This window comes from Passer domesticus, chromosome 5 (genome assembly GCF_036417665.1).
Source record: "Passer domesticus isolate bPasDom1 chromosome 5, bPasDom1.hap1, whole genome shotgun sequence".
Taxonomy (NCBI): domain Eukaryota; kingdom Metazoa; phylum Chordata; class Aves; order Passeriformes; family Passeridae; genus Passer; species Passer domesticus.
In genome coordinates this window covers 11,069,460-11,090,414 of record NC_087478.1, presented here as the reverse complement: position 1 = coordinate 11,090,414, position 20,955 = coordinate 11,069,460, and the positions used below count along the sequence as shown (strand labels likewise).

The following is a 20,955-nucleotide window of genomic DNA, read 5'->3' as shown; positions in this document are numbered from 1 at the left end:
CCATTGCCTTTCAAACTCGCATCAATGGGAGCTGTGGCTCACTGTTTAATAGTGCTTGCACTATTCTCTCACTTCTGGCCTTTTGAAGAAATTGCATGCTCTGTACAAGAACAAATCATAATACATGTTTTAATACCTCATGCAAATCATGCCCCAAAGACCTTTGCAAGGCCATCACAGATTTAAATGATGAACCGTGGCAGTATTAAAAAAAAAAGAAAAAGACTAAATGAAAAAAACTTAAAAAGACCCCGAAGTTTTCAGGTAAGATTTAAAATCTAAAATTTAAGACTGAGAGTCACTGAGTCAAATACAAGTAGTAGCAAAATGCAGATGATTTTTGTGAACTGACAGAATCAATAATGAAATTTTGCTTTTTCTGTTCTACATTCCTGCAACTTTCTCCTTTATGATGATAGCTCATGTGAAACTTAAATCACTGTTAAAGGGAGCCTATTGTTGGAGGTGTTTTAAATGTTTTTGCAATGTTGACATAAAATTAAAAAGTAGGATAATACAGAGTGCTGTGATATTATGCATGCAGTAGTCTTAACAAATGGTCCCAAGTGAGGAGTTTTCCAGTGAACAATAGCAAATAATTGGTTATCAACCTTTACAATTTAACTGCATGCTGTGATTACTGAATATTACATGGCTCAAACTGCCTGTTAACTCATTCATCTCCTCATACTCCACCATTCATCGTTAATACTCTTAATCCCACTGCCATTAGGAATTAAGTCCAATGAGAAGCAGTTTCAAATTGTTTGACTTTATCTCCATGATGTAAACAAAAACGCTGAGCCCAAATCTGAATTTTGGTGTTGATTGCCAAATTCACGCTGCTGGTTCTTGTAGTGATTACAGATTGGACCCCATGTTGAAATCTGACTCAGCTTCTGTTCAGTTACCACGGTCACAGACTGTCTGGATTAGGCTGAATCCTGCACCTGTGCCTCTTCTGTCCTCCCCTTTTCCCACCCTTCCTGCCTCCTTCTGTCTTCAGCAATACCAGACCTCTTTGAAGCAACTGCTAGCAGCATGGAATAGGTATTTTCATTAATATCAATGAAAAAAATTTAAACCAGAAGTATTTACAGACTGCAAAAACTGACCCATAATCTCAGCAGCTGTAGTGCCCCTTGGGAAGGGGAAAAGCCCAGATCGGGGCTGTGTGCCAGTTCAGCAAGAACAAACACTTCACCTGGGTCTCCTACATTCCACATGAGCTGCTTAATCATCAAAGTGATGCATGTTCCACTTGTATGCTTTTCATCAGAAGCTTCCTATTTCCACAAAACATTGGTGAAGAGTTAAGCTAAAAAATACCGTTGTCTGAAGCAAGACCAGACCTCTTCTAGGCAAGTGCAAGTAACATGGACTAGGTAGGCTTTTTAACATCAAGGTAAAGATTTTAAAATAGAAATATTTACAGGCACTTCTTTACACAAAAAGTACCTGGTGAGAGTGTAGGGTGGTTTTCTCTGGGCAAAAAACTGTAACTTTTAATTGGGACTGCACATCAAGGGACTGTTCCTGCTGGCTGAAGTGACCCATAAAAACTAATCTACCTTCATGCATCAATGAGAAATACTTAGCATTAATCATTAATTAGTTCAACACGTAGACCTGCTGAGCTGTCATGGTGCTGTAGATGGGACTTCCATGCCTTAGAGCTCAGGCAATATACAAGGATTGTCAGTTTATTTGAGGCATTTGGCAACAACATTTGTCCAGGTTTTAATACATTAAAATCTTCAGACTATATCACCACATCATTGAATAAATGGGACTAGTAGAGAGATATAGAGTTTATCTAAGCAATCTGCTCCCACAGCAGCGTTGGACTGCCTGAGAGGGCTAAGCTGTGCTCTCAAGCCACCACTGAGAAAAGTTTCCCCAAGCAAGCCATCCCAGTCTTTCCTTAACAGTGGAAAAATTTTCTTGAGCTTTAGCCTAGATCTTTCTTGCTGTGGTGTAAGAATATTGGTTTGTATTCTGTCCTCCAGGGACATTACAAATGGACCATTCTTTTCTGCAACATTTCATGTTACTGGAAGGATGTTGATCATGTTCCTCTCCCATCCTTTTCCTAGGCTACACAACCTTGTTTCTTTCAATCAGCTCTTACAGATTTTTCTTAGATCATTCTTCTGCATTTCTTTTATTTTTGGCAATATAGTCTTTATTTCTATTGAAGGGCAGTGTCTGGTACCTGTGGCTGAGAGTGAAAGGATTCATTCAGGCATCTTGCAGGTTACCTTCCTGCTTATCCATCCAGGTAGGGTGGCACCTTTCTGGACACATGACAAGGTGATTCATCTTCATGTTAATGTGTGTAACAACCAGACCCTTTTTTAAAGAAAGGGCATCCAACCAGTTGATTTGATTCTGGTTTTGTACAGGCATTTTTTCCTGCCTACATGTAACTACTTACATTTTCTAATTTGCTATTTTCTTTTTGGTTCAGACGTTTTTTTCAGAGAAAGGTAATTTTGCATTTGAATCTTTTCCAAAAAATACTTGCAGTCTCTCTAAGATTAACCTCATTCTATAGAAGAGGTATTTACTGTATATTTTAATCAATAACCCATTTATGTTGTTTGTTTATGAGACTATCATATGATATGTTGAAGCTATATAAATATCAAAATTTATGATACCTACTATTTGTCATCCATAGACCTGTGGAATTATCATAGTAGACATTGATCTGGTTTGGCATGACTCAACACACCTGTGGTGGCTGTTATCCCTGTCATTTTTATCTTCTTGATGCCTACAAAGAAAACTTAATTATGTGTTCCAGATTTATTCTTCAGAAAGAGAAGTTATCGTGGTTCCAAATCTTCATCTGTACCCCTCATTTTTTAAAATAGGTCTTGCAATTGCCCTTTTTTAGTGCTGTACATACCTCACCTATCTTCACTGAGATTTCAAAATAAGAACCTGATGTCCACTTTTTCAGACCAGCTGCTTTATGTAGACATGTGTTCCCTCCTTCAACAATTTCTCCTGACTGATTACAGTCCAACATAGAAAAGCCTCTTTTCTACAGTCTTTTCCTATCCCCTGTATAAACCCACTCTAAGAAAGAGAAAAAGGATTTTTTAAAATTTTAAGATGTAGAATCTCTTGTGACTCAGATAGTATTTGCCAAAGAAAACACTACAAATTAGTTAAAAAAAAAAAAAGAAAGATGCCTGTAGTCATGTTACTTAAGCAGACACAGAATAGCATGGTAATGTCTAAATGCACTTTGATGCTTTTGGATTGGCTTGCAACTGATCACTTCCAATTCATATTGCTAGTATTTACATTTAACATGAAAGTTTTTAATGGTTTTTGGACTGTGGTTTTGCTGCAATAGTCCTTCTCTAAATTAACTATTCAGTACTACAAAATTCTCTTTGGTGAGCTGCCCCTAATCTCATTAAGATACCACTGCCTCCAACAAGGCATTTTCCCCTGAGTTAGTGGTTGAGAAATTTGGCCCCAGACAGAAAAGATCACTGGAAGCATTGCTGCATCCTGCTGTTTGTGCTGGCCCTGCTTTTACATTCTTCCATTCTGTGTATTTTTGGGCTTGAGTTTTAGCTATTTGTTAGCAAAATGTAACTTTCAGTACCTAGCTACATTCAGAGTCATGGTTTGCCAAGGAAATTTTTCATTACACTCATCTAAGGTTTTTACTTTAGCTGCTTTTAGACAAAGTGTATAGGAGTGAGTTGTGTGGTGCTTTTTTTACTAGGAAAATAAGTTTTTAAGTGTTCCGGTAACGTTCCACTGCCACCTGAGAATATCTGTCAGCTTTCTCTTTTCTAGTTAAATATGACTTGTTAACTTCCAGTGAGAAACCTCATCCTGGCAACATCTAAACATTTACTTTATACTTTGGTGACTGTTCACACCTTTGAGAGCTGGGGACCACTTATTTCCTTAATCAGTCATCACCTGCAGTGGATGGTTAACATTTGGGTATTTATGTCAGCACAGACAGCGCACTGACAGCCAGCCATGTGCACTTCAGAGCACACAGCCCCACCACTCTCAGTCTTGCAAGTCCAAACATGAAAAAAACAGCCCCAGCCACTCATTCAGTGAAAATTTACACTGAGCCTGGATGTCCCTGTAGCATATTCTGGGAAGTATTATTCCATGGGAAGGTCTCACATGGGAAAGGTCAGGGAACACCTGCCTCTTGTGAGTCCCAAGGGTACCTCATTGCTCAGTGTCACCACTGAGTCACTTCAGGACACATGCCTGGGAATGTTAGTGTGGAAAACTTGGATGTCTGCAGGGATGAGACCCTCAGTACCGACCAGCAGGGAAGCAGAGCTTTCTATTGTATTCCTGAGGATAAAAAACAAAAGGTAGCCTGAGCACCGAGAAACACGTAGAACTCAATTTCTGTCAAACAGCAGGGTTTGCTCTGTCCTGCAACTGTCACACTGTAGTTCTCTTTTAAAAGAAAACTTTTAAATGGCTCATTTAAATGGCTAATCCTTGTCTGTTTAAGTCTCCAGACCAAGGTCTGGGGATGAGTTTGATGCGAAGAAATAACTGTTGAGGCTCTTTGTTTGCTAGTATTCCCAGTGTAGGGACAAGATTAAAAGGCTGGAGGAAAACTATGGTGATGCCACAAATGAGAGCAGAAAGCAAGAAATGGGAGGAAAGGACCCATCTCCAGCCGAGCTGCTAAAAAGGATTGAAAAGGTAATGTCACTTATCACAAGCTATCCTGCTGCGCTTGATCTCTTTTAGAAATTGTACATAGTGTCTTTTATTTTTAAAATAAACTTTCTGTAAGAGGACTAAAAATAATTATGATTGGCCATTGTGAACTCCAGCCTAGCATCTGCTTTCCAGGTCAACTGAACATGGGACATTTGGCTTCATCCAGGAGAGGCTGGGGAGGGGGAGCTCTGTGAGGTACCCCTGGCTGTGCAGCATCCTCTGCTGACTCCCTTCACATCATTGGCACTTCAGTGCAGACCCACCTCACGAGGGGAAGGCACAGAAAAGGCAGCAGAGGGAGATAAATGCAGAATAATAATCTGCTAACAAACAGGGTTGTCAGTCTTTGCTATCTGGCCATGAGCTGTTTCCTCACTATCCACGGGCTGTGAGCAGGAGGCAGACCTGCCAGCCCCTTCACAAAGCCTGCATGTGTGACACAGAAGCAAACGCTGCCCCTTGTTAGGGCTGGGCCCTACTGCTTTGCTTCCCTGCTGAAAAAGGAGCCACCAAAGGGAGCCTGGTGTGCAGCGGCGGCGGCTGGCCTCTGAGTCTCTGGATCTCCCGGCTAGCTGCGGCCAGCACCGCCGGCAGCACTGGGGGAGGGGGCACTTTCCCGCTGGGAGACTTCCTGGGGAGAGTGCCTAAGGCTGAATGCCTTTAGAAAAGCGAGGATCCATGGAGCTGTTTGGAGAGGAGCAGGGCTGCGACCCACAGGAGAAATAAGGCGGGACCGCGTCGACAGGGAAAACGAAGGTGTTTATTGAAGGAGCGTCGAGCGCGGACAAAGCAAAGCATGCCCAGCAGGGCCTTATAACCAGAACAAAATGACCAATCCAAATTTTTGAGGGGAGGGGATAACACGTAACAAACATTTCGGGTATCCAACGGGGATAAACTGGGGGTAGAGCCCTGGCCCCTGATCCAATTACTCTATACCCAGGGTAGAAGGTTCTGGAAGGAGGGGTGTGGGCACCGAGTGACAGACAGGCCGCCAGGGAGGGGAAAGGTGTAATTGACGGGGCGACCAAGAAGAGGGAGCCCAGGCAGAACCATAAACAGGAATGGGGGATATAGGAATAGACCAACGTAAAACTAACGCACCCCAACACTGGTGGCAGCAGCAGCCAGGCCAGCCAGCAGCTGACACCTGACTGCAGCACTGCTGGTGACTGTCCCGAGACTCCAGAGGGAAGCATTAGGTCCAGTGGAGAGCCAGTTTCAGAGCCTTCTGTGTGGGGGCAGGAAGGTAAAGGAACAGCATTTTCTTATAAATTTCTGTCTGTCCCAGTTATAAAGCAAAAAACTCTTCCCACTGTGTTCAATGTTTGGAGGGGATTCGCAAAGGGCTCTGAAGGTGTGAGGGCAGGAGCAGCAAGCTCTGAGCACACCCCAGAGTCCTGCTTTTGAAATCCAGTTTGTAAAGACAGACCCTGAACACAGCTCCATGGGATTTAAAGTCATTGTGGTTATAATTTGTTAATGGAGCCCATACTCTTTTTAGCATGAGGAGGGGAAAAGTATTTAAAGCGAGAGCTGAAACTTTCCATTACGGTGTGACTCAAGGAACCAGAAGAATAAAAATAAAATTATGAGTAGAAAAAAGCTTTCAAGAAAAGCACAGCAAGGCAGTAACAATGGTGTAACCCCTGCCCCCAAAAGGGCCTGGCCTGATATGGAAGAATTGTACGACTGACAGCAACCAAGTGAAACAATCTGGGCATGATCCTTGGCAGAGAAGGTGTAAATTTTGAGCAATCTGATAGTGAAGATGTTAGTTCACCAGTATTATTTCAGCAGCTCAAGGCAATCACAGAACACCTTTCCTTACACCATGTCCTCCTTCTTGCTGCAGATAGAGGCAGAGCTGGTGCAGAAGGAGCAGAGGCTGCTGAAGATAGATTTCCTCTGCGAGAACGTTTCCGACCTGACGGACAGAATGCGCGCTGTGGTGGAGAGCGGCAAGCAGGACATGCTGCTGTTCGCCAGGAGGGTAAGGAGGGCTCTGCACGCCAGCCTGTGCAAAATGAAACCGTATCTGGGCAAGAGGTGATTCACTTGCAAATTACAAAAGTGGCTGGAAATGTTGAGAGGCGAATCATAACTTAGTCTTCAGAAATTACAGACAGGAATAGCAACAGTAATACAGATAAACTGAAACTATTAGGCAAATGTCCTCTCTTTTAAAAACAATGTTGCACCATAAATGGTACCTTTCACTAAAATATAGAATTAGTTCTTTCTGAAGTAGATGCTTAGAAAATTTGTAGGATCCTCCTTTTGCAAATGTACTTAACAGCCTTTCCACAACAAACAGCTCTAAGGCTAAGAAGAAATAAGGGTAAAAAAGAAATAAAGGAAGGCCAGGTAAATTCTACTCCAACGTACAAAAAGATGGACTTGGTATCTGGCTCAAAGTCCTTTTGTTATTTAGGAAGGGAGGATCACACAGGAAACATTACTTCTAATACAGTTTTAAAAATATAATTATAGCAATCTGCTTTTAACTGCAAGTACTATTGTTTGGGAAAGACCAAAAATGCTCCTAGCCCCCATATTCCTACTGAAAAAGCTGGAAATGGAGCGGAGCTGAGGGAAGGACAGAAAAAAAAAGCTAAGTAATTAATGTAAAACAAGGACAGAGTATCAATTTTTCTTAAATGTTAGGTTTGGCACACATGAAAGCTCAAAGCAGTTTTTTATAATTAATTTTAAACACAAACAGAAATATCATGGTTGTTAACTGTGTTTGTGAAATGATGGCCATGGGCTAATAAACTACTGTAAGAATGGCTGTGTGCCAAAAGTTGCATTTGCAAGTGCTCTGGCTGTCCCAGTTCCAAATAGTCACTTAAGGAGTATTAAAGTTTGTTTGTTTATTCAAATCATCTGCAGTAAGACTCAAGGATTTCTGTCACACTCCTTTTCTGTTTGTCCCCCTTCCAAGGATAATGTCACAACCCACAGCCCCTGCATCAGCATTATCATTCAATTGTGTCATAGGAATTGGGCTTATTCCAGCTTTATTATGAAGCTAATTGTATAGAAACTCAAAAAGAATTAAAGAATTGGGATCCCAGGCCTTTGAGGACTGGGGGAGTTTTGCTGTCCAGCTGAAAAGGTCAAGAAGCAAAGACAAATTTTCTTTTCTTGTACTTGAGTAAATGTGACTCCTTGAGCAGCCTTTTTTTGTTTGTTTGTTTGTTTGTTTTTGGTTTTTTGGGGTTTTTTTTTTGTTCTAAGTGCTCACAAAAATTAAGTAATTTTCAAAAATTGAACTACTATTTAAAACCTTATCGAGGTGGAATTATTTTCATGTGCCTAATACTGACCCAGGTGTCATGCCCAGTGAGTGCCTAAAGGGAAGCCCTAACTACAATGCAGCTGTTTTGCATTCCAGACCAACGATCTGCAGAGGAAGATAAATCACAAAACCCAGGAGATAAGGGCTCTTTTTGCAGAGTTATCCATGAAGCAAGCACTTGCCATTAAACTCCGGCAGGAAATCAGAGACAAAGAACAATTTATTATGACTGCTTCATTGATGATAAGTCAAGGCCTTCCCCCTCCTAAAGCAGAAAAGGACCAGTGGGAGATCCTAGACAATGAGAAGATACAAAAAGCAGCAGCTGAAGCCAGAGCTAAAGTAAGTTTTTGTCATACATTGCAAGAGCTCCAGGAGCCAGTGCAGATGATGGTACAGAAAGACAACTGACAACCCAGTACAGTGGGTTTGTGCAGTTTTAACTCTAGTCTGGCAACACCACTTGGAGCTGGTCATTGAATCTTAGGGAGATTATACACTAAAAACCTCACCTTTGGTTATTAAAGTAGTTTGTGTGACCATATTGTGGCTGAAGGGCAGAGTTGCCAGCAGTGGAATACTGCATTCCACTGGATTTCAAGGTAAAGCTGCAAAAGGTGGAAGGTGGGGTTCAGGAGAAGTTTAATGTCTCCTGCATACAAGATAAAATGAGCATCAGATCAGAAACAGCAAGAAATCAGATTGCTGAGCAAGACACTGAGGGTGGGCAGGGCAGCATGGCAGACAGCACTTGAAACCTTACCCTGCTGGACACTGCCTCTGTCCTTGAGATGGTCAGTGATCCCAGAGCAGAGAGCTCCTAAATAATAATATTTTGGAATAAGAAACTTCTGTCATGAAACTTCTCCTCATGCTGTGACTCAGGTTTTCTTTCAGTGCTGTGGATAAAGGCCCACTCTAGTAAGTGTATTCAGGAAGAAAATAATTATGCACAGATGTTCAGTGCATAATTACTACATCTTTTAAAAGTTCATCTAATCTGTTTTCTTGACAAATAACAAAAGCATAGCAGGCTCAAACTGTCTACTGTTTAAAAGGACAAACTCATATCTACATGGTCGAACCTCATGCTTTCCTTTTAATACCCCTGCAGCTTTCCTGGCATGCCAGGGATTAGACTAAGGGCATTACCTTTGTCATGGACTCTGTACACTGGCACTGGAGTTTTAAAGCACACAACCCCTGTGTGACCAAGCTGTGTTTCTCTGACAGGAGCCTGCAGAGGAGACACAAGCTGCACTGCCCAGTCACGACCCCACTATCCCCAAAGAGGAGGAGGAGGAGGAGGAGGAGGAGGAGGAGGAGGAGGAGGAGGAGGAGGGACTCCCACTGCTGCAGCCTCACGTGGCTCCCTCCAGACCAAGTGAGCCCCATCCAAGTCCAAGACATTTCAAAAAGCCTCCTGACAAGCCATCTGAAATCTGAACAGACAGCACCCGAAGCAGGAGAGACCATTACCAGCTGCTGGATCACAAGAGTCAGCAGCGTTTGCACTGCACTGAAGGAAGATCTGTTGGTGTTCAGCCAAATTTCATGCAAAAATGAAGTATTTGTTCATGCCAAAAGCACAGCTAACTGGTCAGAGACCCAGAATCCTTTCTCCTGGTATCCCAAATAGAGTGCAGCATTTCCAAGTGCCAAAAAAAGTGAGTCATCCTCATGCTGTATTTACTTTTTTTTCCAGGTGAAGTTTTATTGTATCTGAAGGTATGTTAAAATACATTCATTAAAAAGAAAAGGCTAGAAAATCTTCTCCTATTATTATATAATACAAAGTGGCCATCACTTATAGCCACACACCAACATGGCTTTCTGCAGTCTGGGACTGGAAGTTACACTTGCCAGAGAAATTCTAATTATATTAAGAAAAATATTTCTTCTCACTATGCAGTCACTAAGAAAGCTAAAGCTTCACTGCTGGCAGTGACAAAGGAGTGACCATGAACTTGCCAAGTCACTCCCAGGAACTGGATCTTTTTATTGCACTGGTAAGGAACAGGGAGCATCAAAGCAGCCCACTCAGAGAGAATATCAGAGGTTGTTTCAAAAACCTCCCAAATATATCAATTATTAATGAGTTTCTCTAGTTTAATAGTCTGGAATTTTGTAAAGTTTTTAAAAATCCAATAAAGGCTGCAGAAATCCTGCATGGCACAACTTGGCAATTTTCTCTGTGTAGCAAATTGCTATTACTATTTGAAATTAATGTTACAGTTCAGAACTTAAAACAAAAGAGCAAACAATATTGGTTCAGTTACATACAAACAGAAGGTGAAAACAAAGGAAAAACAGCCTGCTTAATTTATTTCTGAAGCTGAAGTTTGAACTGTAACACTAGAAGTTGTAAGAAAGGATTATGTAAAACTCTGTCCATGCCACTGTTAAGATCAATTTCTAAAGCTTTTTTCTTATCCTATATTACTTACAATATATTATACATATCTTCAAAAAACAACAAAAAAACCTCAAACAAACCCCCAACAAAATCTGTCACATGCACTTTAAGGAGATTATATTTTGTGCTAATTACAAAACTGAAAATATTAAAATGCAGCTCCAGAAGCAGAAGTACCATAAGATAACTGATACCACCAGAAGGAATGACTGTCTCTTTACTCATGCATGACATAAAAAGTCATCTGTTATTCTTACCTGCTTTACACAATCACACCAAGAAATCCTTTTATTAATTCAAGTAAACAGTTACTAGTTCTTGTAACCCTGCAACTGGGCTGCCTTTTCCAGCATTGTCTTGTTAAAATAAGTGACATTTATACCAATTTTCACAGCATGTTTTGACACTGTTGTTCCACTTCCTTGACCACTTCAAAATGAACCCACGGATATATTTCAAACCTAGGGTTATGTCAAATGCATTTCTCTAGGATTTATCTAGAAGTCAATTATTTCACCCTCAGTTTGTTGGACCAAACACTGTTTTAGTAGCTCATGTCAGTACTGGTGACTACCCAAAACTGCAGGTTATTTGGGAAACAACATTGCATTTAAATAAATACTTTTACAGAGGCACCACAGTTTGACAGTGTGTTATTCTTCAACAGCATGTTCTTTCAGGAGTATTTGAGACCCAGAAGTGTCATAGTGTGCTTGAGTGCTGTTTCCTCTACAAATCTTGCATTTACATGGTCTTGTTTTTCATATGGATGCACACCTAGAAAAACATGGTGAGGAAGTATTTACAAAATTGTACATGTTCCTGTACACTTATAGTCCTGCTGTCTATGAAACATCTTCATCTACAATACCAAAAGATAAGGGGTAATAGAAATGTGTTTTCATGAACCCAAAAATACCTACAGCTTTCAGTGGTGCCCTTTGCATGGCCATCTGTGGCAAAAACTATCTTATTAGTGGGATGTAAGGAAATTATAACCCACAGAGACTGAGGCCTCTCTGGAGGCTGGACTTCCAAACTGGAGATCCAAACTCAGCTTGAAGCAGAGTGGCTGTGTCAGTGCTAGTCCATGAACTGGCCCAGGGCACATGCTCATATGCTGCTACATGGTTTAACTCTTTTTCCTCCCCAGATAGGATGATACCCATACATGGAGGCTCTTGGCCCCTGACATTTTCCATCAGCAGAAAGATCACCAAATCTATCTGTTCAACAACACTGGAGTGTTAATAACTCAGTATGTCAGTATACAGGATACTGAGTGAGCATCAAAGGGTAACAATCACTGATCTTTCAAAGTACAGAATTAACACTACCTTGATTCTCTATCTCTGCCAGCATATCAGTCAGGTAGTTCAGTGGCAAAAACTCCACGGGGACAGAGAGTCTCTCAGGAATAGGCCTGCTGCCCTGCAAGGGAGAACATTCTGTGTTACTTCACCAAGTCACACAGATGCACCAAGGCTTCAATGTTTCTTTAGTGTGTTACAGTCAGTCCACAGAAAGCTCAGGAATCTCAACACTGTCAAAACATAAGATTTTAAAACAGCCTCTGTGCTCTTACCTGCCTGTTTCCCAGCTTCTCGAGCAAAAGTTTCACATATTTCCTTGCTATTAAATTTGCATTTATGGGATGATTCCAGTACTGGCGGACCTTTTGACCAAGAGCCTAGTAAGCAAAAAAACAAACGCCAAAACCTGAGAACATAGAATGGGACAGCAGAAACTTAGGAACAGGAAAAGGGAGGAAAAGCTGACATAAAATCCAGGCTGTAATGCAGATGTGCTTTGCTTTCAGACCCCAAGGACAGAGGCTAAGAGGTCATCATGTTTAGCCATGGAGCCTTCCTTTCAGAGCTCTCAAAATGTGGGAAATCAAAACCTCACTGCTCAGTTCTCACCTCAGCTGGTCTGTCCCAGTGCCACTGTTCCATGTGATGTGCACTTAAGTACTAATTGAACCTTTATCCTTTACTGTGATTGATTTGAATCTATTCTTCCCCCAAATAATAAAGTAGATGCCCCATTCATCAAAGCTCCTTCAGGACAGGGCTTCTCAGGCTCCACCTTAAGGAACCTTAGACAAGCAGAACACTGGCAAGGAAAGATACTGGAAATGTAAGTTTGGATCCCATTATTCAGGACATCATCCTGGAAACCGATAACATTGACTCACATTCCCAGAGCCAAAAGAAATTGAAAACCAGGTTTCCCAAAGCTTCTAATCCCAACCAATAAGCAAAAGAACAGGAACACACTGTGAAATTAGCTCCACCTTCTGCTATTTTCCCTGTGCAGTCTTTCCTTGCCCCTCCCCTTCAGCTGTACTGCAATGCAGACAGCTGTTCATTTTAGTAAATGCTGTACGGTTTAATGGTGCTTAAATCCTTGCTTCTGATTAAACTGAAGTCATCCACTGCATGTAACCTGCTCAAAATAGTCTGAATCACCCCAAAGTGACCTTTCTGGCAAAAAGACTATTCCCAGCATTTTTTCCCAAAGCTGTAAATAGATACAATAAAGCACTGAGTCTAGTGTGCATAGCTAGCAGTAGTTGTTCCCTAAGTCTCTCCCAGCTCAGCCCTTCACGTCAGAGCGTGGTTGGAATGGAGTTCCCCACGCACCAGGCCCAGGGCTGGCAACTCGGGGCCCCATGCTGACCCCAGCTGACCAGCCTGGCCCAAAACAACACAGAGGACAAAGAACATCCTGTGGAGTTCTCCTCCTCTACCCTTCTCAAAACTGCTGCCAAATAAAGAAGCCTTTGTTGGAGGAAAACCCAAGTAGCACTTCTGGCCATTTGAACTATAAGTGACAGCACACAATGAGCAAACAATGGGCAACTCATATGGAAAAAAGCCTGTTCTGCAGTGAGGCATTCCCTGAAGGGGATCCCTGGTGTTCCTCTGCTTCTTGACATCTTGTGCTTCCCCTGCAGTCCTGTGCTGTGCACTAAGAGCAAAAGGGGAGAAGGAGAAATGCATCTCCCATCCTGCTGGAACAATTTATGGAGGATCAGTAACCAGCTCCTGTGGCTACACAAGTCACTTTGTCAGTGGGTGAGACTGTGAGGTTTAACTGAGGGGAGATCTGCAAAATACTACAGACAAATCTGTAATTTAAGTTATTACGGTAACCTACAGTCCAAGAGAGGCAGATGGAGAAACTGTGAATATTCTGGTTACATTTGAATCAGGCTCTATTTGAACCACAGCCAAGTCTTTCATTGGTTTGACCCTATGCACAAGGAGGAATTTCTCATCAATTTCAAAATCCAAGAAATTACATCTAAAGCCATTAGTTACCTCTGGAAGCCTCATGACAATACTAAACTTCAGCTTTTCATTCTGTTCAGTGTCATCCAGATCTATAAGCAACAGGGAAAAAGGTAAATCAAACAAACAGTAATCACATAACAAACTTCCAACTTTCACTGAAGACATTCTGAATAAACATCACCTCCTTAGTGAAATTAAAATTTCAATTTAAAGACTATTATTTACATGTTTAGCTGTCCAGAACTTCACCATTTTACGTAACAATTTGTACTGTAATTCAAATGCACTTTGACTAAGTGCAACTCTCCAAGTTTATAATATTTTATTTATCAGGATCAGGCACAGACTGATACAGCATATTTTGTTGTCCCTTTTCTTGGACACTGGAGAAGTAGCACATCACTGGGCACAGCTGGCTCATGTTCAGCCACCACTGACCAGCACCCCTGGGCAGCTTTGCAGCCTCTCTGCCCAGCCTGTGATGCTGTGTGGGGTTATTGTGACCAAGGGCAGGACCCAGCACTTGGCCTTGTTGAACCTCACACAACTGACCTCAGCCCATCAATCCAGCCTGTTCATGTGTGTCTGCAGAGCCCTCCTACCCAGTCTGGTGTCATCTGCAAAATGGCTGAGGAAGTGCTTGATCCCCTTGTCCAGATCATTGATAGAGACATTAAACAGGACTGGGCCCAATACTGAGTTCTGGAACCCCACTGGGGACCAGCCACCAGCTGGATGTAACTCCATTCCCCTCCACTCTCTGGGCCCAGCTGTCCAGCCAGTTTTATCCCCAGTGAACAGTGCTCCCATCCAGGCCATGATCAGTCAGTTTCTCCAGGAGAATGCTGTGGGAAATGGTGTCAAAGGCTTCAGTAAAGTCCAGGTAGACAACACCCAGAGCCTTTCCCTCACCCCTGTGTGGGTCACTCGGTGACAGAAGGAGCTCAGGCTGATCAAGCAGGACCTGCCTTTCACAAACCCATGCTGGCTGGGTCTGATCCCTGGTTGTCCTGCACGTGCCACGTGATGGCACTCAAGATGATCTGCTCCATCAGCTTCCCCAGCCATGAGGTCAGCTTGATAGGCCTGTTCTTCTCTTTCCAGACAAAAAGCAAAAGCTGAGGGCTGGACAGCAGACCAACTTCCTTACACACAGGTGTGCACATTCACAGTCACAGAAATTCTCCAACAAATCCTATGATGATCTTTAGTATTTGTTTTTCTAAGAATTCTCAAGTGGAAAAGCTACAAACACAAATTCTCTCCACAGAGATATTTCTTTGTGTGCTGTGGTAAGGCCAATCACATAGCCTGAGCCCTAACTTTCTCCTTTCAGGTAGGCAACACCATCAGCTACAGCCATCACTGAAACAACACTCGTAAAGAGAGCTGAGCGTCCTGGGCAATAAAACCTGTGTCCAAGGGGAGTGGCTCAGAGGACAACGCTCCCAGTTAGCTGGCTGGGAACAAATGAAACACCCTGTTCACTGTACCTTTCAGCAATTTCCTGACACACGTTTCTGTCAGTTGCAAGATGCCACTGTCAATATAGTGCAGGAGGGTGTGCAGAGGGAGACATCGAACACCAAGACCCAGGTGCAGAGTGTGAAAACCTATGAAAGAGACAAACTTGTTTGGTACAATATGTAGTTTTTTCTAATTCTCTGTTCAAGATTGGAATTACTCTAGCTAAAGCAAACACTTCCCTTTACTTCTGATTGTTTATAGTTGGTGAGGAAATCAATTTATCAAGTCAGGTATTCTTATTTAGACATCCTTTAAGTCCTCTCAAGTAGCATCTTGTCAGAAAGAAGAAAGCTGAGGAGATTGCAAACAGTCATTATAGTCATACACTGTGCCTAAATGTCTCCAAGCTGTTGCCTTGTATCTGAATTGTTCTTTAATTTTTCTTTTATCTCCCTCTCTCTTCTTAATTAATCAAAATCCGAGGCCTCACCACCCTCAGGATGTTGTTGCCACAAAGACACTCCCATGGGCAGCATTAATACTTCAGCTTTCCTTTGACATCAGCATGGTGATGGTCTTGTTATTATGTAACACTACTGTGAGGCAGCATTTGTGCCCACACAGACTGAGGGACAAACTCATACCAAAAGGCGTTGCAATGACTGAAGACAGATCAGGAAATAAAACCCAGAAAGATTCAAACAGAATTGGCAAGCATTAAGATATTAAGATGTCAAAATGCCTTTCCCTAATGAAAATAAGCAAGTGCTTTGAAAATGCTGTAAAGAATTATGAGGAGCTCTAGGAAATGAAAATCTACTATCAAGACCAGCTTTTCCATCAAGGTTGGAAGTAATCCCTTCAGGAAAAAACTGAAAATTATTAGCAAGGCAAAATCATGAGAAAAAACATCTGTCTTCTACAGGATAGGATTTTCCCTTGTGGCTCTTGACACTGAAGTCCAGTTGTCCAAATATATATATATATGTGAGTCTAAATCTTAATTCTAAGATAAGACCACACCCACACATTCCATTGGAAACCTCTGTTTAGTTTTCTCTGTTTCTAGTAACGATTTAGTTTTGTTTCATTTCACTTGTACAGGTTTATCAAGAGCCTTCCCCTCTATAACTTAACATGAATAGCTGTCAATAGTGCCAAAGCTAACTTGACACATGTGCTGCAACCAGTGCTGTGCTGGGAGCAATTTACAGCACTGCTCTCCTCACTCAAGATTAAAACAGCAAAACACAGAACTTACCAGGAGGTAAAGGCATGCACATGCCATTTGCTGCTTCCAGAATCCGACTCATGATGTGGAACACCGCGAACTCTCCCGCACTTCCTCTCTCATCACTGAGTTAACAAAGTAGCAACACATTAAGAACCCGGGGCACCCACTCTCTCCTGGAGAGAGGGTCAATTTGGCACGCTGGGAGTGCACTGAATGCCTGCCTTTGGGATTCAGGGCCATGGGATGATGCCTTGTTTACTGAGGTGTCTGAGCCAGCACCAGCCACCCAGTGCTGCAGACACACAAAGTCTCTGTGGTGTCCCCATCTCCTCCCCACACTGATGCACATTTACAAGGCTCTCAGCAGTACCTGGAATCAGCAGCTACAGGTAAAATGGTGCTGGTGTGAGTAACCTGGCTTTTATAGGCGTTTAACACCCCCCACCCAGCTTAGGACCACTGCAAACTCAGCAAGTTCGAGCTCCAGCTATAAGACTGCCTGTGTGGTTAATATTCACACTGGCCTAGAGAGGGCCAGCAGGATCCTCAGGAAGAGATAGTGCCAGTAACATTGACACTGACAGCAGCAGAAGCACTGACTGTTCAGAGAGTACTACTGATGAAGACCAAAATCATTACGTCCATATTTTAAAAGGCAGGATGAAAACTTTAACAAATCACTTGCTCACAAGCAGAAGATACAGGAATGAAGCTGGTATCTCCTCCAAACTTCTTTCATTATTCGGTGCACCAGATTCAGCTAAAACAAAAAAAAAAGACTGGATGTTTCCAGGAGCTTGTGTACAGCAGGCTCTTGGCCTTCATTTATTCCACACACCAGTTTATGTTAAAAACTTCTCAGGGGACTCCTACTAAGTCTTCATTTTTTTTCTCTAGGCCCTTAAAATGTAAAGTTATTAAAATTTGAATTGTAACAAATTTCCCTATTCCAGCTGTTTAAAGTGCTTCCAGCTCATGAAAGCATCATGCAAGACATACAGCAACTTAACACACTGTGCTTCTTGGAGATAACTGATCTCAGGCTCTTGCAGCAAATTCTCCAAGATCTGCTTGCCATGAAAGCAAAAACAGCATGTCCAAGTGGCTGAGCATTTGGCAAGGAACTGTCCCAAGGGCTCAGCAAAAGCAGATAACGTTGAAGACAGTGGAATGTTTAGTTTGCCAAGAAAAGTATGCAGGAGGAATCACAGATCTAGTCCTGGAAAGGAGGAAAAATGAGACAAACAAATGCCTCTCCTCATCTACTGAGTTTCCTTTTTGTCCCCAGTGAAGTGAAACAATCCCTTGGCCCATGTTGTTGCTCTCCGTGCTCCCAAACTGACGTCCACCACACACAGTCAGCACATACCAAAGCCACAAGCCCTGTTCTCACTTGGGCCTCCTCAGCTTCTGCAGCTGAAAGAGAAACCACACACGGAAGAGCTGAAATAACTTCCTCATGGTTGTCATGTGTAACCAGTTCCACATCTCAGTAACACAACTGAGACACTTCCTCTGTGCCTTTTATCTCTGGCCCTCAAAGCACAGCAATCAATCAATCCCAGGAAACTCGGGAAACCAGTCTGGCCCCTGTTCTGCAAAGAGGTGTCACAAGAAGTTAGGAACACTTTTCCTCCCTCCAGATGGTCAGAATCCAGGAATGCTTTTTCCCCACTCTCTTTTCCCCTCATAGGCTTTGCCCTCTCCATTGTCTGACTCATCACAGGCTCTGAGCAAGAGAGAAACAGGAACACAGGAGAGATCTGCATGCAAAGGCCAGAACTGCAATATTCACCTTCAGTAATGTTCCCGAGTGTTCCTCTGTACCTTGGCCAGAAAACTCTACAAGGTAGCACCTTTCCCATCCACCACGACTTGAGCCAGGCTTGCACAGCTGCCTGATGCAAAATAATCACCTAACAGTTGCCATCTCCACACTTTCTAGGTGCAATGGAAAGATCCAATTTAATCTTTCTGGAGTCTAGCAAGTTTTCTAGGAAATGAGTGATTTCCAGTTTCCACAGAAGGGTCACAAGAACCACACCTGCTGCTGGAATGAATTTCAGCTCTGGCCAGCACAGAGAGTGCAGCTAAGGCCTCTGCATCAGGAGCTGCAGCTGGATCTGAAAGATCAGTGTTGAAGTGAAGGTTCTTACAAGCTTGAAAATCACCAATTCTTATTTGTGCAACACAAATGGTTTTCAAGAGTGTGCTACTCCAGAATAAGCATTTTTCACTTAACAACACAGCAAACTGTACAGCTTTCACAGGGCACAGAACAACTTAAGTAATAATCATCCAAGCTATCACAACATACTTGCATCTTAAATACATGAATGTTTGTGATGTGACACCTTCACTAACAGCAGAACTCACTTTGGAGATCAACATCTACTCTTGGCATTGTAGAAAATACATACAGAAAGATAACCCAAATCTCAATCTTTTTTTTAAGAAAAAACACACAAGATAATGTGCATGAGAGAAAGGCAGCATTATCTGTCTGATGGAAGGAGTACAGGCAGCTTCCTGTCTGAGGTTAGCAGTGGGTGTCTGGGGCAGCCAAAGTTAAGAGCTACACTCATAGCAGGGGAGGCCATTTTCCCCTGAATAACAGACACAAAATGAGAAGTTTTTTGGGGCACACACATGAAGCCATTTCTCTTGAAGTGCTCTAAACTAACAAGAGCACACATGACCAGCAGCAAGACAGCACATGCAGGAAGGCCTTGGCTGACAGTGCTGTCACCTTGTCTTGAAACATCTACAGTTCCAGGCAATGGTGCCAAGGAAACTGAAGTTCCCCTAAAGTAATTGGGAACCACAAGTGCTCAGCTCCCTTGGCTGTTTCTACAGGAAAGACTTCAAAGCCAAAGAAAGTCAAAGAAAAGAACCAGGAGCAAAGGAGAAAAGGAAGTGAGACAAGGTCTTGCTGTCTTTCAGATCCCCTCCTGTGCAGTATGATACAGTCTTCCTCCTCCTGAGGAAACTCAAATCCAAATGGTGTCTGTCTTCTGTTCCTCTGCAGCTGAGCCTACAGACATCAGGGGAAAATGTGCAGCTACTGCAGCGACTTGCAGAGAAATTTCAGCAGTTTATTCAGGTCTGCCTGTTTCCTGTGCCACAGACTGCCTGCTCACCCTGCCTCCCCTTCCACTTGCTGTCAGGGCAGCAAATGTCACACTGCTTCTGTAAGTTATTTCTCCCCTTTCCTGCCTCACTGAAATGAAAAGAGTGAGAGAAACAGATATGGAGCAAAGCCAAGGTAAAGTGATTGCAGAGGAGAGAGAGCCTATGGACATACAATAACCACAGCAGGAAAGGTGGCACATGGACTGGGAACCAGGCACACTCCAGCTCTGCAGAGCTCCTCAGCAAACGGAATTCCCACTGAGGTGTGTCATTCACACTTCCCTACTTTACTTCTCTGTATACAGGAACACACCAGTTCTCTGACAGCAACCAGCCTTTGCCTGTTGTTTTGTAAGAAACTCTCAGTGCTCCTAAGTTTTGGCTTCTCTGACTTCTTCTGCAATTGATTTACACAGTGACTACACACCACAGAGTCTAATCTCAGCCACTCCTGGGCTCCTGAATGTCATGCAAAATATTTTATGAAAGTAAACAGACAAACTTCAAGTCTCTTCTTGTTTCATTAGTTTCAATAGCTCTGCTACTCACTGCTGATGCTACAAAAGAAATGCAGGAAGGCTCAAACCAGTACATTCCCCTGAAGAACTCCGAAACATTCAGGATATGGAAAGGTTTGAGATGTAAGAGTTTCTAATTAGGATGAGAGGAAACATAAGGTTAAAAATGAAATAATTTCTAAAGATTTCCAAACAGTGCCTAAGATGCACCAGCAGAAAGCAGAAGCAACTTTTAGAGGCACATTATCTTCATTTATAGTAGCTTTTCTAAGAATAAGCCTGTCAATTGAGTTGAGAGAATTAGGCCTGAGAGTTTGCTTGTGGGGAGGGCTGAGATTTATTTTGCAAGATTTAGTCTACAATAATTTAGCCTTGCAGATCAAGGTTGAATAGATGTTTTCACATTTTTTATCTTACTTTTTACTAAAAGTGAACAAAAACAAATTGTTATTAGAAGTTGAATAAAAGGAGAATAAATGTTCCACTTGGGCTTTTTTCAGCACCATTTTCAGGTACAGAGCTTTGGTTCATGTTGTACTGTTCCTATTTTAATCAACCACTAGTTTCAGTTTCTTTCCTACACAGATACATAAAAGTCTGCCAATTATTAGTGAAACAACTTGTGAAGTTGTCAAAGTGAGGCCTGAAAAGTCAGGAACTGCAGTGGGGCTGCAGGGGTTCAGAGAACACTGTGACATTGACAGAGTGACTGACTCACACAGGACTTTGGAGGAGATGCAGGCATCAGTAGCCTCAAGGAAGCTTCCCAAGGTTTTCATCCCTAGAAAACAGCACTGTGGGGAGCTTCTACTGAACACTGGCACAAAGAACAGGATTTACAGTTGCCA

General features: G+C 42.5%; 2 protein-coding genes across 11 annotated transcripts in view; one reads left to right on the top strand and one right to left on the bottom strand.

Moving 5' to 3' along the window:
- Positions 1–11,092, top strand: part of CCDC146 (coiled-coil domain containing 146) — a 69,076-nt gene extending 57,984 nt beyond the window's left edge. For 3 of the 4 annotated variants that reach the window (XM_064421931.1, XM_064421932.1, XM_064421934.1), the window contains 5 exons: positions 4,588–4,716; positions 6,593–6,730; positions 8,138–8,383; positions 9,275–9,350; positions 9,384–11,092. In XM_064421931.1, the coding sequence (XP_064278001.1) occupies positions 4,588–4,716; positions 6,593–6,730; positions 8,138–8,383; positions 9,275–9,350; positions 9,384–9,487 (693 nt within the window). In that variant the 3' untranslated portion in view covers positions 9,488–11,092. Of the gene's footprint in view, positions 1–4,587; positions 4,717–6,592; positions 6,731–8,137; positions 8,384–9,274 lie in introns of all 4 variants that reach the window. The other variant, XM_064421930.1, reaches the window with a different exon arrangement.
- The window catches only part of GSAP (gamma-secretase activating protein), a 44,320-nt gene continuing 33,529 nt past the window's right edge, over positions 10,165–20,955 (bottom strand). For all 7 annotated transcript variants that reach the window (XM_064421923.1, XM_064421924.1, XM_064421926.1 and 4 more), the window contains 7 exons: positions 17,147–17,217; positions 16,485–16,579; positions 15,250–15,369; positions 13,784–13,845; positions 12,043–12,147; positions 11,795–11,888; positions 10,165–11,234 (listed from right to left, as the gene is read on the bottom strand). In XM_064421923.1, coding sequence (XP_064277993.1) covers positions 11,134–11,234; positions 11,795–11,888; positions 12,043–12,147; positions 13,784–13,845; positions 15,250–15,369; positions 16,485–16,579; positions 17,147–17,217 — 648 coding nt within the window. In that variant the 3' untranslated portion in view covers positions 10,165–11,133. The remainder of the gene's footprint in view (positions 11,235–11,794; positions 11,889–12,042; positions 12,148–13,783; positions 13,846–15,249; positions 15,370–16,484; positions 16,580–17,146; positions 17,218–20,955) is intronic.